The 15891-nt window shown below is 41.0% G+C and overlaps 1 protein-coding gene across 2 annotated transcripts; it reads right to left on the reverse strand.

Moving 5' to 3' along the window:
• Positions 1-513: 513 nt before the first annotated feature.
• LOC147439587 (phospholipase A1-Igamma1, chloroplastic-like) lies at positions 514-1844 on the reverse strand. Of its 2 annotated transcripts, XM_086484338.1 has the most exons (3): positions 1386-1834; positions 1123-1273; positions 776-1057 (listed from the first exon to the last, which is right to left on the reverse strand). In XM_086484338.1, exons 1-3 carry the CDS (start codon positions 1760-1762, stop codon positions 923-925), a joined length of 663 nt encoding a protein of 220 aa, XP_086340464.1. In that variant the 5' UTR covers positions 1763-1834; the 3' UTR covers positions 776-922. The 2 variants fall into 2 exon arrangements, with proteins under 2 accessions (XP_086340463.1, XP_086340464.1); XM_086484337.1 differs by having other exon boundaries at positions 514-1273; positions 1386-1844.
• Between the last annotated feature and the right edge of the window lie 14047 nt (positions 1845-15891).

A 15891-nucleotide genomic window follows, 5' to 3' on the forward strand; every position in this document is an offset into this window, starting at 1 on the left:
ATGGGCACAATAAAAGAAATTTTTTTGTGGCAAACTTAGAGGCGGCCAAGAAACCCAAAGGGTCTAGAGGGCCTCTCTATCAGAAGAATTTGAAAAGGAAAAATTATGTTTTCAATGCTTAGGAAGCAACCATGGAAAAAAGGATTGCCTGGAAGGGAGATCTATTGCCCAGGGCAAGGAGAAAGCAGTGCACACGGTGCAACTGTTGTCTCTTGAGGCTTCCTTGCGTTTCTCCAAGGTGGACGTAATACACACCGAGGTGGTGTATGAATGCTCTATAATAGCTTCTATGTGACAATAGACCTTCGATCCACATGAGCTAGTGTGTATGCACGAGTCTATTCAAGGACACAAGGTGTGCATCTTGATAGATGACAGTGCTGCTCACAATTTCATTAACTACGGGTTAGTGAAAAGGCTCAAATTGCCCCAAACTCCGAGTTCCCACCGTTAGAGATGGTAACGATGATGAACAACAATGCCACAGAGAAATACTCGGACGCTCAATTATCATGATTACATGTTTAACATCAAGCAAACACATGTAGCATATCCAGTGTCCCATACTTGGACTACAAGCTAGAAGTAAAAGATTTTTGAGATCTTCCAAAAGTTATCACAAAATGCATTAGGATAACCAACATCATCAAGTACTCCAATGATAATCAAGCTCTTTGTAATCTCTGAAACACGTTTAAGATATTTCAAACATAATAGAAGTGTATTTAGAAAACCTTAATTGCATGTCACCAACACCAACAATGTCATACGTTCTTGTTATGCAGATTGGGAGAAGGCAGATAGTGCTCTGTGGAATGACTTTTTATAGGAGTCGTAATGGTGGTCTTGCAGGCTCCGCGCATGGAAACTCGGTCGCCGCCCGCTGCGCTTCAGCGTAATTACCTCCTTCTTTGTGGGATGCTCACTCAAATATACCAACCCACCCACATGCTTGTACCTGGAGAATACATTCACAAGGCCGTCGAAGCGCGGGACATTGAGAATCAAATCCCCTTTGTTTACCGCACGGTAGCTTCTTCCCTTTGTCACCACATGCCTGTTGAAATCTTCTGCAAATGCACCATTCCCCACCCGAGGTGACCCAATTGTTACACACCATACCTCTGCTGTCGCATATCCCACATATCGGCACCATTGCGCGCATAGCGTTGCCAATGCGCCTCCAAGGCTGTGCCCAATGCAGATCACCCGTTTCACATCCGCTGTGCGTGCTCCTAGTCCTTCCGCAACAAGGCGAATGTTCTCATTGGGACTGCATACAGAAAGAAAGAAGACATACAGAGCACAATGCTTCACATAGATTCAAATGTGTCTGCCTTTAACAGGCAAATTAAACACTACATTATTTGCCCAAGACATCATACCTTGGGCTTTTAGTAACATCTCGAAATGCAAGTTGGAAACCTTCATGAGCCTTAATGGCGCCCACAGATTGATATGAAATTTTGTCAGAAGCATCATGAAGCTGGACAGGAACCAGGTCTTTCATGAGGTCTGTCATGACATCCCCAAGCAAAGATTTCAGGTCTTTCCAATCAAGAATTTCAGTACCGCGGAAGGCGAATGCAAGAGACCCATCTTGGAGCAAGCAAACATGGACCTCTGTGTCTGTTGTGATGGTAAGGTCCTTCACTTTCGTGCATAGGACATTCGGTCTTTTCACATCCTTTATCAGCTTGCTTTTGCTCACAAAAGAGAACTCATCGGCCATGCTCTTGTTCTCGTACGCGGCCACCGCCATGTTCAAGAAAAGTTGAATCTTACTGATAGTTATGCTTCGCGCGACCACATCCTAAGCGGCGACTTAACATTGTAGAGGGTGGTTCACCACCCTCTAAAGTTAAGCAAGAGGCTAATGTTTCCTACAAAAACTAAGGAGCTGTCTTTGCACGCTCCATGGGGCTATCTTTGCATGCCCGATGCCCCCCTGAGAATCACGTTTAGTAGGGCTATAGAGGGATGCACTTGATGTAATGTAAACTTCTAGCTCTCATACAACAAAACATGGAGCTCTTATAGGATCCCCTAAAGGCCATCTGGAGGAGCATATGGACTCTAGAGGGCCCTTCGACCTTGAAATGACAGGTCCATAGCTACGACATTTTGCCATTGTCCACAAAAAACTTGTAAATGGTTACAATACACCTGCTATGAAATAAAAACTTGTAGTTTGGATTTTCATGGTGTAGTTATATTCGATAAAAAAATGTGTAGAGTTTATTTTAAAAAACATGTGAATTTCAATAGCTCAATTTTTTCTTGTTTGCATTGAAAAACATTCTTTGGGAAATTATATTTCACCTCCTAAACTTGCGAGCTTGCAACTTTAAACACCCAAATGCCTCTTCAGTGGCAAGTACATGTGGAGACACTACATATAGGTAGACCACAGACCTCGTCAGGGACTTGTGCATGCGAGGGCTTTGATGCCAACAAGTTCGCAACCAGTTGCAGATTTTTGTTGTTGTATCTGACTTGTGAAAATGTTGCGGATTCCTTGATGAAATCGCTTCAAAGCATTTACCCTTGGCAGAAATGAGGGTTATATTGTCTCAAGCTTATTCCACCAAGAGGCTTATATCTCTTTACCATGCCTTTCATAGTCTTTGATTAGTGTACCTTTCCCTTTCTTTCTTGGAAGACCCTTTGTACACCTTTCCTTCTCATTTTTAATATACATTCTTGTTTGTTGGAATTAGGGTTGCAGAGATGCACACACAACTTGGAGAAGATGAAGAAGCTCAAGGTACACAACGGAGAGTGTAGTGCTTAGTGCACAAATAGAAAGATAAGTTAGCCCTAGAGTGATGGACATATATACAATACATGGGGAAGAAACCTCCTAGGGAGGGAAAAAGTGCCTTTGCGGTCCTAAGTGTGTTCACACACATCACTACCACATATATGGTAATGAATCCCCCTTTGAAGTGATGGCGGTGAATGAGAGTTGCCACATAGTGTATAGGGAAGTGCGATGCCCTGAGGACATGATCAATCCACAAAGGAAAGCAAGCCCAAAGCTTTGCAGAAAGCTTTGAGCTTCTCACAAGGTAATGCCTTTATGAATAGATCTACAAGGTTGTCCTGTGTAGGCACATAAGGCAAGCTAATATCTCCTGCTGAAAGCCTCTCCCTGACATATCGATAATGCCTTACACTTCTCACGAGACAATGCCTTTGTGAATAGATCTACAAGGTTGTCTCGTGTAGGCACATAAGCCAAGCTAATCTCTCTTGCTGAGAAACTCTCCTCGACATAGTGATAATGCACCTCAGTGTGCTTTGTGCAAGCATGAAAAACTAGGTTCCTCTTAGTGTAGATATTGTTGGTAGTGTCCTATCCAGTACCCAAATCAGCTATAAGGCATCTAAGCCACACATTCAATCCTAGCTGTGAAGATTGCCCTATACTCAACTTCACAACTGGAAGTTGCCACAATAGGCAACTTCTTGCTCAACCATGATATGCATGAAATATGAGCATGGAAAAAAACCACTTGCGGACTCTCGTGTGCAATAACAACCGACCCAATCTAAGTTCAAAAGGCATGCAAATATGGCGGCAATGATCCCCCCTTGGGATAAAACAACCCAAGATGTAAAGTGCCACTCAAGTAGTGAAAGATCCTTTAAATAGCACGCTAATGCTTGGATCATAGGCTAAGCATAAATTTACTGAGACTGTTGTATACATAAATAAGGCATCCAATTTGATAAAGAGTGACATCAGCAAGATCTTCAGCATCATGAAGACTCAATTTCAAGCTTATTTCCATTGGAGTAGCAATATGTTTGCATTCTTTATGTCCAAACTTACATAGTAATGCCTCTATGTATCTTGCTTGACACAAATCAATACCTCCATCACACTACTTAAATTGTATGTCCATGTAATCACAGATTTCACTGATGTGATCACGATCATGTGATTATGTTAATAATGCAAGTAATTACACATGAAAAACACGTGATCACGTCAACTGATTATCAACGTGATTTTGATGGTGACTTGCAAAAACCAATAGAGACAATAACCTCACCGGGCTTTTTTCTTTTCTTGACCGTGCCGTCAAAAAAACAATGATACTCGACAGGCCCTGTCAGAAAAATAAAAAAGCCCGGTGGGGCGAGATTGTATATAGTAAAACCTCTTCTAACTTTGGTATTTTGACTAGGTAAATCCTTGGGGAGTGTATTTGAGTGTCGAGTACAATTATGTCCTTGTGAATTGACCTAAGGTTACAGAGTCATAGGTTCTTTTTCTGGGACTAGTGTGATTCTTAACACGGTAACCACTTCTAAAAATATTTAAATCCTTCACCAAAAACACAGGTGCGATGCCATGACAATTGAATCTTTGGAGAGTCGTGCTCATTGCGACGAAGCCACTGGTCCATAAAAAAGGCTGAACTTGGTTTTAGAAGATGAGCATATTTACTGTACTAGTGTACTGGGTATATAAAGATCCTTTTCTTGCATTTTACACCATTATAGGTTTGAAATGATACACATTGTCACTGCACAATATGAGAGCTATAATCCTTAATTGGTGAGATTAGCTTTTATATATTGAATCGGATGCATAACAATCCTTGATTGGGTACAAGTAGTTCCTAATTGTGTAATTGTTTGAAGCTTTCATTGTCTTGTTTTATGCATGGTTTACATAAGGAGTGCATCATGTATTATGAAAGATTGTTAGTGCATGAGATGACCAATCATAGATATTATTGCTTTCGTTTTTGTTTTGCAATCATCGTTTCAATGTAGAAGTTGATTATTCTTTGTAGCATGTGAAAATAGATGTGTTTAATTGTCTAAAAATTGGAGAGGGTGCATAACTGATCCTCATATTTATAATTGCATTAACAAATTCATAGGGTTGTTATATGCATAATGCCAGAGAGAGAGAGAGTGCATTGCAATGTGTATGTTTGCTCACAACATATGTGGTCAATATGTGGATTGACTAGAGTGCATTGCATATCACACACTGTGTAGATTTGATTCCTTTCTTAATGAAGTTTTTTTTTAATATATATTGAAAAGTGGAAAAATGTTTTTATAACTGACATCATGCCAACATGCACGTAGTGCCCATAAACAACATGCTTTAACGAGTCTAAAATAGTTGTCACACGATGTATAGTTATCAGCTACTTTTTGAAATATAGGTGCCTTATACATAGTCAGACGTGTACCGGTTATTTAGGCCTTATGTAACTACGCCAATATTGGCATAGTTGCATCATTAACATCTTACTGATAGTTATGCCTTGTGCGACCACATCCTAAGCGACAACTTAACATTGTAGAGAGTGGTTCAACCACCCTCCAAGCTAAAAAAAGAGGCTAATGTTTCCTACAAAAAGCAAGGAGTTGTCTTTGCACACTCCATGGCATTGGGCTATCTTTGCATGCCCGATGCCCCCTTAGAATCACGTTTAGTAGGTCTATAGGGGGATGCAATTGATGCCATTCTAAACTTCTAACTCTCATACAACAAAACATGGAGCTCTTAGAGGATCCCCTATAGGCCCTCTAGAGGTGCTTGTGGACTCTAGAGGTCCCTTCAACCCCGAAATGATAGGTCCATAGCTATGTCATTCCCGCCATTGTCCTCAAAACAGTCGTAAATAGTTACAATACACTTGCTATGAAATAAACAGTTGTAGTTTGGATTTTCATAGTGTAATTATATTCGATAAAAAAATGTGTAGAGTTTATTTAAAAAAACATGTGAGTTTCAATAGCTCAATTTTTTCTATTTGCATTGAAAAACATTCTTCAAAAAATTGTATTTCACCTCCTAAACTTGTGAGATTGCAACTTTAAACACCCAAATGCCTCTTCACTGGCAAGTGCATGTGGAGACACTACATATAGGTAGATCACAGACTTGGCCAGGGACTTGTGCATGTGAGGGCTTCGATGCCAACAAGTTTGCAACCGATTGCATTTTTTTTTTTTTTTTGTTGGTATTTGACTTGCAAAAATGTTGCATAGTCCTTGATGAAATCCCTTCAAAGCATTCAACCATGGCAAAAATGGAGGGTTATATTGTCTCAAGCTTATTCCACCAAGAGGGTTATATCTCTTTACCATGCCTTTCATGGTCTTTGATTACTGTACCTTTCCCTTTCTTTCTGGGAAGACCCTTTGTACTCCTTTCCTTCTCATTTTTAATATACATTCTTGTTTGTTGGAATTGGGGTTGCAAAGATGTACACACAACTTGGAGAAGATGAAGAAGCTCAAGGTACACAACGGAGAGTGTAGTGCTTAGTGCAAAAACAGAAAGAAAAGTTAGTTCTAGGGTGATGGACGTATATACAATACACGAGGAAGAAACCTCCTAGTGAGAGAAAAAGTCACACACATCACTACCACATATATGGTAATGAATCCCCCTCGGGAGTGATGCGGTGAATGAGAGTTGGCACATAGTGTATATGGAAGTGCGATGCCCTAAGGACATGATCAATCCACAAAGGGAAGCAAGCTTAAAGCTTTGCAAAAAGCTTTGAATTTCTCACAAGGCAATGCATTTATGAATAGACCTACAAGGTTGTCCTATGTAGATACATAAGAGCCAATGATATCTCCTGTTGAGAGCCTCTCCCTGACATAGTGATAATGCATCGAACTTCGCACAAGACAATTCCTTTGTGAATAGATCTACAAGGTTGTCCTATGTAGGCACATAAGCCAAGCTGATCTCTCTTGCTGAGAGACTCTCCCTAACATAGTGATAATGCACCTCAATGTGCTTTGTGCAAGCATGACAAACTAGGTTCCTCCCAAATGCCAATGCTCTCTAACTCTCAGTGTAGATATTGTTGGCAGTGTCCTATCCAACACCCAAATAAGCTATAAGGCGTCTGAGCCACACATTCACTCGTAGTTGTGAAGATTTCCCTATACTCAACTTCACAATTGGAAATTGCCACAATAGGCAACTTCTTGCTCAACCATGATATGCATGAAATATAGAGCATGAAACAAAAACCACTTGTGAACACTCGTGTGTCATAAAAACCAGCCCAATCTAAGTCCAAAAAAGAATGCAAATATGGCGGCAATGATCCCCCCTTAGGATAAAAGACTTAGGATAAAAGAACCCAAGATGTAAAGTGCCACTCAAGTAGTGAAAAATCCTTTTAATATCCTGCCAATGCTAAGACCCTGGGCATCCATGGATAAAGAGTGACATCAACAAGATCTTCACCATTATGAAGAATCAATTTCAAACTTATTTCCATTGGACTAGCAATAAGTTTGCATTCCTCAAGCCCAAACTTACATAGTAATGTCTCTATGTATCTTGCTAATACCTCCATCACATTGCTTAAACTGTATGCCCATGTAATGATGCAAAACCTCTAGTCTTTCATCTTGAAAGTAGCATTCACTTCATCTTTGAATTCAGCAATGTGCGTTTTATTCGACCAAATAATCAACCAAGCTCCTACATACACAACAACGATGAGATATACATCACCCTCACATTTGACATACAAAGTTCTTTCATTTGGAATGTTACAAAAGGATTAATTAACCAAATGAGTGTCAACTTTATCATACCAAGCATGAAGAGATTGCTTGAACCCATATAGAGCTTTCTTGCATTTGCACACTTTTGTTTCTTGTCCTTTCTTGACAAAACCGCGAGGTTGCATTATATATACTTCCTTTAATATATCTCCATTCAAGAAAGCAGTAACAATGTCTAATTGATGTACATTCCATCCAAAATGAGATGCCAATGCACATAGAAAACAAACAATAGTCATACACCAACTGGGAGCAAAAGTCTCTTCATACTCAATGCCGTTTTGCTATGCATAACCTTTTTCAACAAGTCTAGCCTAGTAACGATCAATCTCACTATTCGGGTTACATTTCAACTTGTAAACCCACTTCGTATCAATGGCATTGTTTCCAAGAGGCAAATCACATAAAGTCCAAGTTTCATTCTCTATAAATGCATCATATTCTGATTGCATTGCAACTATCTAATTTTTTGAATTCTATGCTTCATCAAAGGAAGGAGATTCCTCTTCATCACATAAAGTAGAAACAACCAAAGCATAACAATATGATGCATGACAAGAACCTGAATGAGCACAACTAGACATATGTGCATCCAATTTACTGTCACGCAAAGTATGCACCAACCATTTTGGTATATCCCTAGCCTCTTCATTGTCTGCCCTTTCCGCATCAAGTACATCATGCGCATCTACATCAGTACATCATGCACATCTACATCAGTAATAGGGTGACCCGTAACATCTTTAGAAACCCCCATAGACTATACATGTGCCACATTAGAACTTACATTCAAGTATTCACCATTAAAAAGAGGCAACAAAGTGTCATAAATGTCCCATGAGCCTACACTACTATCTTTGATACATGATAAAATAGGATAAATAAAATATTCCACAAATACATCTCGTGAAACCAAGGTATGTTTTCTTTGCTAATGGTATCACCTATAACCTTTGCTTCCAAGACTATTGACGGACAACCACAGAAGGAGCCTTCCCTACTTTTTGTATCATTATTTTGGAAGCGGAATGATAATTTTGTAATATTTGAGCGGCCACTATTCTTTGTGGGAACAAGACTCTAATGAGGAATTGTATATAAGCCAATTTTTGTAACCCTAAGCTGACTTTTGCGCTGTGTCTAAGAGAGAGAGAGAGAGAGAGAGAGAGAGAGAGAGAGAGAGAGAGAGAGAGAGAGAGAGAGAGAGAGAGATAGATTGATTTCTTCTCTTCCCTATGTGCTCTACAGAACCCCCATTGCGGAAGCGACACCGCCGATGTGTTAGCAACAGCTAGGGATTCAATCCATCACTGAGTTTGCACGATTCCGACGTTGTCACGAAGCAAGCTCCTACGAGCTTCCGGGTGAGTTTCCTCGCTAATCGTGTGTCCGTTTAGTGATTTCTTCATACCTATGGGTTCACGGCAAGTAGAGCTATGGATTAGGATCTTACAAATCAAAAACCGATGACATGTATTTTGCTACCTGTCTTTATACGCAATTGTCGCACACGAGGTGGTTAGAGATGGGATTCCAAATCATAGTCCATAGTTTATTGATCTCTGAGTGTATCCTATGAGTTTTGTGACATTTCGAATGCGTTTGGTCTATTTTTGGATAGCTCAAGCATCGTAGATTGAGTTGCTTTCACTAGTGCATAGAATGGTTAGATTTGATTTCCTCAAGTAGTGATTGTCATAGAAGGTCGAGAAGGTGCTTGACATCCATCTTCTTGTTTCCATGCACCTACAGGTTAAGCTTCATCCTTGGACGACATAGAGTTGTTGGTTTTGTTCTCGCTATGCTAGTGTCCACTTGCAATGTACCCGCCAACATTGGGGCCGCTGCCGGGGAACGAAGCCCTAGCCAGAGTATTCTTTTTATCTTAGTTTAGCTAGGATCCATAGAGAGGTTCTAGGGAGTGTGTGTCTTGCTTTGGTCACCCATGTAGACTCCCTTTCCACACTGCCTAGCCCGACCTTTCCCTTGCTGTTGTCGTGACATTACTCCCCCCTTAAGAAGAGTTTTCGTCCTCAAAGACAAAAGTGGGAAACTTCTTCTTAAGAACACTAATGTTTTTCCAAGTGGCACCTTCCTCAGGTCGATCTTTCCACTTGATTAAGGCTTGTTGACGTACATGATGACGCATACGTAACTCATGATAATCGAGAACACGTTCAGTTTCATGCGGTAAGGTAGGAGGTTCAATAAAATCAACCAAAATCTGTTGTTCAATGACATTGTTGTCCCCATGTAACTGGTTACGTAAACGGCTTACATGAAACACTGGATGAATACGAGAATGTGTAGGTAGCAATAATTTGTAGGCACGATTACCTACTCGCTTGAGTATTTTGAAAGGCCCACAATATCGGGGAGATAATTTAGGTGTTGGCCTAGTCTACAGACTTTTTGAATGTTCTGGCACACGTAGAAATACTTCCTCCCCTTTCTCAAAGGTAACTTGCCGACGTTTCTCATCAGCATACTTCTTATACAGATCCTACGCTTGTCGGACATTCTGACAAGCGAGTTTCAGCATATCCATGTGGTCTTGGAGAAAATCCTTAACCTGTTGAAGGTTTTTGGTTGCCAACCCCACCGTAATAGGTGACCTAAGTTGAAACCCATACATGAGCATGAAAGGACTAAATCCAGTTGTGACATGCTTAGCACTGTTGTAGGAAAACTTGAGAGTAGGTAAGTATTCTTCCCAGTCTAAGTATTTTTTGCTAACATATGCTCTTAGCATATCCTCTAGCACTTGGTTAACTCGTTCAGTCTGACCATCTGTTTCTGGATGATCGGCTGTACTAAGGTTTAGTTGTGTACCCAATTGTTTAAACACAGCCCTCCAAAAGTGACTATTAAACTTGGGATCATGATCACTGGCAATGTTACTTGGCAAACCATACAACTTGTATAGATTATCCACAAATAACTTGGCTAGTTCTAGTGTCTTAACTGTTGATTTGGTTGGAATAAACTTACATAGTTTAGTCAACCGGTCTACGACCACCCATACCGAGTCATGATCTTGTACAGTGGTTGGTAAACCCACAATAAAGTCCATGGAGATACTTTCCCATTTTCCATTGGGAGTCTCCAATGGAACTAGAGATTCGGAGAGTCATTTTTGAGGATGTTTCCTCAGAGGTAGTGAAATCAACTCAGTGGGCTAGTGATGTACCTTCCACTAGCAATGCTCAAGAGGGAGCGGATAGCAATGGTCAAGGAGTGAGACGGTCTACTAGAGTCTCACGTCCACTTGCGCATTTTGAGCCAGGTCTTGATTACATCATGTTGACCGATTGCGGTAAGCCAAGCTTCTACCAAGAAGCCATGATGACCGATGATGTGGTGAAGTGGGAGCAGGCTATGGAATCTGAGTATAGCTCGATTCTGGCTAATGACACTTGGGACTTGGTAGAAATGCCAAATGATGCAAAAGCTTTACCTTGCAAATGGGTTTACAAGACGAAATTTACCCCAGGTGATCCAAATCCAAAGTACAAGGCTAGACTTGTAGCCGAAGGGTTCAAACAGCAAAAGGGAGTCGATTTTGATGACATCTTCTCGCCTGTGGTCAAGATGACAACAGTTAGAAACGTACTTGGTCTTGTAGAGATTGAGGACATGGAACTTGTCCGCATGGATGTGAAGACAACATTTCTTCATGGGGATCTCGATAAGGATGCTTACATGTAGCAGCCTGAAGGGTTTGTTCAGGAGACCGCATCTCATGAGGAGCTAGTATGTAAGCTCAAAAAGGCACTTTATGGCTTAAAGCAGGGTTCAAGGCAGTGGTATCATAAATTTGATGCATGTATGAGGTCTCAAGGATATAAAAGGAGCGAAGAGGATCACTGCATGTACACAAGAAAGCTAGATGATGGCTCATGATCATTCTAGTTTTGTATGTTGATGACATGCTTATAGCTGGGAAATCCATTGCGGAAGTTACCAACTTGAAGAAAACACTTAGCAATAATTTTGCAATGAAATATTTGGGGGATGCTACACACTTTCTTGGCATGCAAATCAAAAGAGATCGCAAACGCCGTATTCTTGAGTTATCTCAGGAAACATACATTGAGAAAGTTTTGCAGCGTTTCAATATGCAGGGGGGGAAAGCATTGAGTACCCTAATGCAGGAATTCTTGAAACTCAGCAAGGAAGATGCACCCAAATCTGATGCTGAGAGAGCAGAAATGGCTAAGGTACCATATTCTTCGGCAGTGGGTAGTCTCATGTATGCTATGGTAGCCACAAGGCTAGACATTGCTTTTGCAGTGGGAGTGGTGAGCGGATATATGGAAAATCCTGGCAGCAAGCATTGGGAAGTAGTGAAGCACATTCTTAGGTACCTCAAAGGTACGATCGGCAGGTGTTTACGCTTCGAGAACAGTGATGCATCCATCATGGGTTATGCGGATGCAGACTATGCGGGTTGTGTTGAAAATAGGAGATCGACATCTGGCTATGTTTTCATATTTGTTGGAGCAGCAGTATCTTGGAGGTCAAGTCTTCAAGATTGTACGTCGTCTTCCACTGCGGAAGCAGAGTACATTGCATTGTCGGATGCAAGTAAAATGGTTGTATGGTTATCTCGCTTAGTCAGAAATCTTGGCATTGATGAGACTCCAGTGATATATTGTGATAGTTAGAGTGCTCTTGCATTGGCAAGGAATCCCGTGTTTCACTCCAAATCGAAACACATTGAAGTCAGGTATCATCTCGTGAGAGATTTCTTGGCCAAAAAGCTCATTGATTTGGTCAAGGTACACACTGACGACAACCCAGCAGATGCTTTGACAAAAGGCTTAGCTTTGGAGAGGTTTACACATTGCAGGGAGTTGATGGGTATAGGTTGAAGCCAGTAGATTACTTCAAGGTTGTACATACCAGGTCACTTGGGTTGCGTTGGCTTTCAAGTGGGAGTTTGTTGGGATTCAGGCCAACTGGCCGGACATCCCACTTACTACTAACCCATCTACTAACTTATTATTTACATACAACAAAATAAGGAGCTGCAACAAGATAACGTTGCTGTGCACTCCACCCAAAGCAGGTCTCTCTCTCTCTACTCTTGCACTTGTACTTGCACACGCTTCTTGCGGCACCTTCAACACACACACACACACACACACACACACACACACACACACACACAAACACACACACACACACACACACATACACACACACACACAAGCGATTCCACAATTGAGATGGAGGTTGAAAACTTCTTATTTCTCTTCACAATTCAAAATGATAATAATGTACTTACAACATTAGTGGAAAATATAGCATAATAAGAACTATGCACAACGGTCACTGCGAAACTACTAGTGACTGAGCTGTGAAAGTAGCCTAGGTACATGTTTGAAGGCAACATCTTGGACCTCCTCTCCAAGACATGTCAAACTTTCTCTCTAAGGCATGGTAGACTCTCTTTCCAAAGTAGATCAAAGTTCCTCTTGAAGGTTGGACCTTATCTTTGTATACATGTAGTAGTGTTAGTGTGTATACGCGCTTCACCAGGGGCACTTTTCTCCCACTGGGTTTTTCCCCCTGGACATCCGGTGTGAAAGGACACCTTATCTCTTAGGGTTTCATATAAGCTTTGTTGCTCTGAGTTTATACACTATTATTCCAATACAAAGAGAGAGACTACAGAGATCTCGTACACAAGCTCTGTGTCTTCTCCTTCTCCATCTTCTTCCTACTCTGAGTTGTTTTCTTCCTTTTGTTTCCTGTTTCATCATCTTCAACAATTGGTATCAGAGCGAGGTGATTTCCAGAGCCTCTACTTGCGTTTTCGCGTCCGCGGGCGCAATCGCAGTTTTCAGGCAGTTTTCAGAAAATTTGCTCGTGGGAGCATCCTCGACGTTCCGGGAGTATTTTGACTAGGCGACCTGGGGTTTTACCCCCCTTTCGAAGCCGTTTGAGCCCTCAGAATTTTGTTCTGAGCAGCGTAGCAGAAGTTACTTTTCGGAGGCGTTTAGATCAAGAGGGTGTGCTTTTTGACAGATTTTCTTCAGGTAAACAGTTCTTTTGGGAAGCAGCTTGTCTTAGCTTTGTGCTGAGATTTTGTGTAGATTTTTGCTTGGATTGGAGAGGAGATTTGTGAATCTCTTGGAGGTTCTTTTGCTCTCTTGTGTGCATCCACAGTATGGCTCAATCTACGGAGAAAGAGATTTTTGGTGCGTTTACATCCGAAGACAAATTGGATGGTACCAACTATTCTCTTTGGTCTTTTATGGCCAAAAATGTTTTGTTTGGTAAAGGATTGTGGGATTATGTATCTGGAGATGAAGTTCGTCTAGGTAGCATTGCACCTGCCACACCTGGTCGTGGTGCAGCTGGTGGTGCAGGACCCTCACAAGTCACTCTAGAGCAAAAGAGATGGGATACTAAAGATGCACAGGCTATGGCTGTGATTGCCTTAACCATAAAGAGGACAATCACACCACATATCAGATCTTACAGAACTTCTGAGGATGCTTGGAACACTCTGCAAGCTATGTTTGGAGGAAGAAACGCTGCCAGAATAGAGTTTTTGAAGAAACAACTTGACAAAATACAGATGGACGAAGGTGACGATATTGTCGAGCATCTTACAAAAATCAGGGATCTTAAAGAGCAATTTCTTAGCATTGATGAAGTGATTCCAGAGAAGGACTTGGTTTCCAAAACACTCAATTCACTACCACCATCTTATTTGACTTTTCAGACTTCTTTGACTCTGTCTTTGCGAGCTAATCCTGACCCTCTTCATTTTGAAGAGTTAGTGGTTTTGCTATTGCAGGAGGATCAATCACGTAAGAACAAGTCTTTACAGGTGGATGGTATGGATCATGCTCTTATTGTACAGAACAAAAACAAGGGTAAAGAGAGTGCTCATCACTCCAAGTCTGGTGCAGGACAGTCTTCAGAGAAGTCTAAAGGTGATTCCGACAAGTCCAAGAAGAAAGGTAAATGTCACTACTGCAAGAAACCTGGTCACTACATTAGTGAGTGTAAAAAGCGATTTGCTAAAGAAAAGAAGAAAGAGTCAAGTTTGGTTGTTTCAGCTTCTGGTGATTCTTCTATAGCTAAAGAAGAGTCTGCAAACTTTGTGCAGGATTCTTATGCTTTTGTAGTATGTTCAAATTTTTCTGCTTACAGTGTTGACAAGACACAAATGATTTGGTACTTTGATAGTGGTGTATCCAGGCATATTACTTCAAGGAAGGATTTGTTTTGTTCATTGGATGCAGCTCCAGCAGGAAAGAAGGTGACATGTGCAAATAATGCTTCTTATCCAATCAAAGGCGTTGGTAAGATTTTGATTACCATTTCAGATGGTTCAGATTTATGCTTGCCAGATGTCTTATATGTTCCAGGGATCAAGAAGAATTTGTTGTCTGTATCCTCTCTTGCAAAAAATGGTCTTCGGGTCATTTTTGAGGATGACAGATGTGTTGTACAAGATCGAGAGAATGGTTATTCTCTTATCACTACAGGTACGCTGGAAAATGGACTATTTGTGCTAGATCGTTATGAAAAGCAGATTCAGGTATGTATTGCAGAAACAAAGACTCAGGCCATGCAGGATGCTAAGTTGTGGCATGCTAGATTTGGGCATGTTGGTTATGGCAGTTTGATGACTTTACAACGTCATAATATGGTGCATGATTTGTCTTTATTGGAGATGCCACCAAGACATGTATGTGAAGGTTGCGTTCTTGGAAAGATGCACAGATTTGCATTTTTGCAGGATGGTTTAGTTAGAGCGACACGAAAGTTGCAGCTTGTACACAGTGATGTATGTGGTCCTATGAGGACGCCATCTATAGGAAACAGCCTTTATTTTGTGACCTTCATTGATGACTTTTCCAGGTTTTGTTGGGTGTATCCACTCAAAGCAAAGTCAGATGTGTTTGCAGTTTTTCAACATTATGTCGCCATGGTTGAAAATGAAACAGGTTGCAAAGTACAGACTCTTCGTACCGATCGAGGAGGTGAATACATGTCAGGTGCATTTAAGGATTTTTTTTTTTGGGAAAGAAAGGCATTAAACACCAATGCACTATGCCATACACACCACAACAGAATGGTGTTGCAGAAAGGAAGAACAGGTCTTTAATGGAGACGGCTAGATGTATGCTCAAGGCTAAGAGTTTGCCTCATAAGCTATGGATGGAGGCAGTTGCTTGTGCAGCACATGTTTTGAATAGGTGTCCTACTCGTGCCTTGAAGACCATTACTGCATATGAAGCTTGGTATGACAAAAAACCTTCAGTCAGTTATCTTCGTGTTTTTGGTTGTCTT

The sequence above is a fragment of the Adiantum capillus-veneris genome, chromosome 16 (genome assembly GCF_014529385.1).
Source record: "Adiantum capillus-veneris isolate H3 chromosome 16, ASM1452938v2, whole genome shotgun sequence".
NCBI classification, from domain to species: domain Eukaryota; kingdom Viridiplantae; phylum Streptophyta; class Polypodiopsida; order Polypodiales; family Pteridaceae; genus Adiantum; species Adiantum capillus-veneris.

Excerpts from the sequence above, each read along its gene's own strand:
- LOC147439587 (XM_086484337.1), bottom strand. The coding sequence starts at position 1,762 with ATGGCGGTGGCCGCGTACGAGAACAAGAGCATGGCCGATGAGTTCTCT. Across the intron at positions 1,274-1,385 it reads GATGTTACTAAAAGCCCAAG|TCCCAATGAGAACATTCGCC; the intron begins GTATGATGTCTT and ends TTCTGTATGCAG.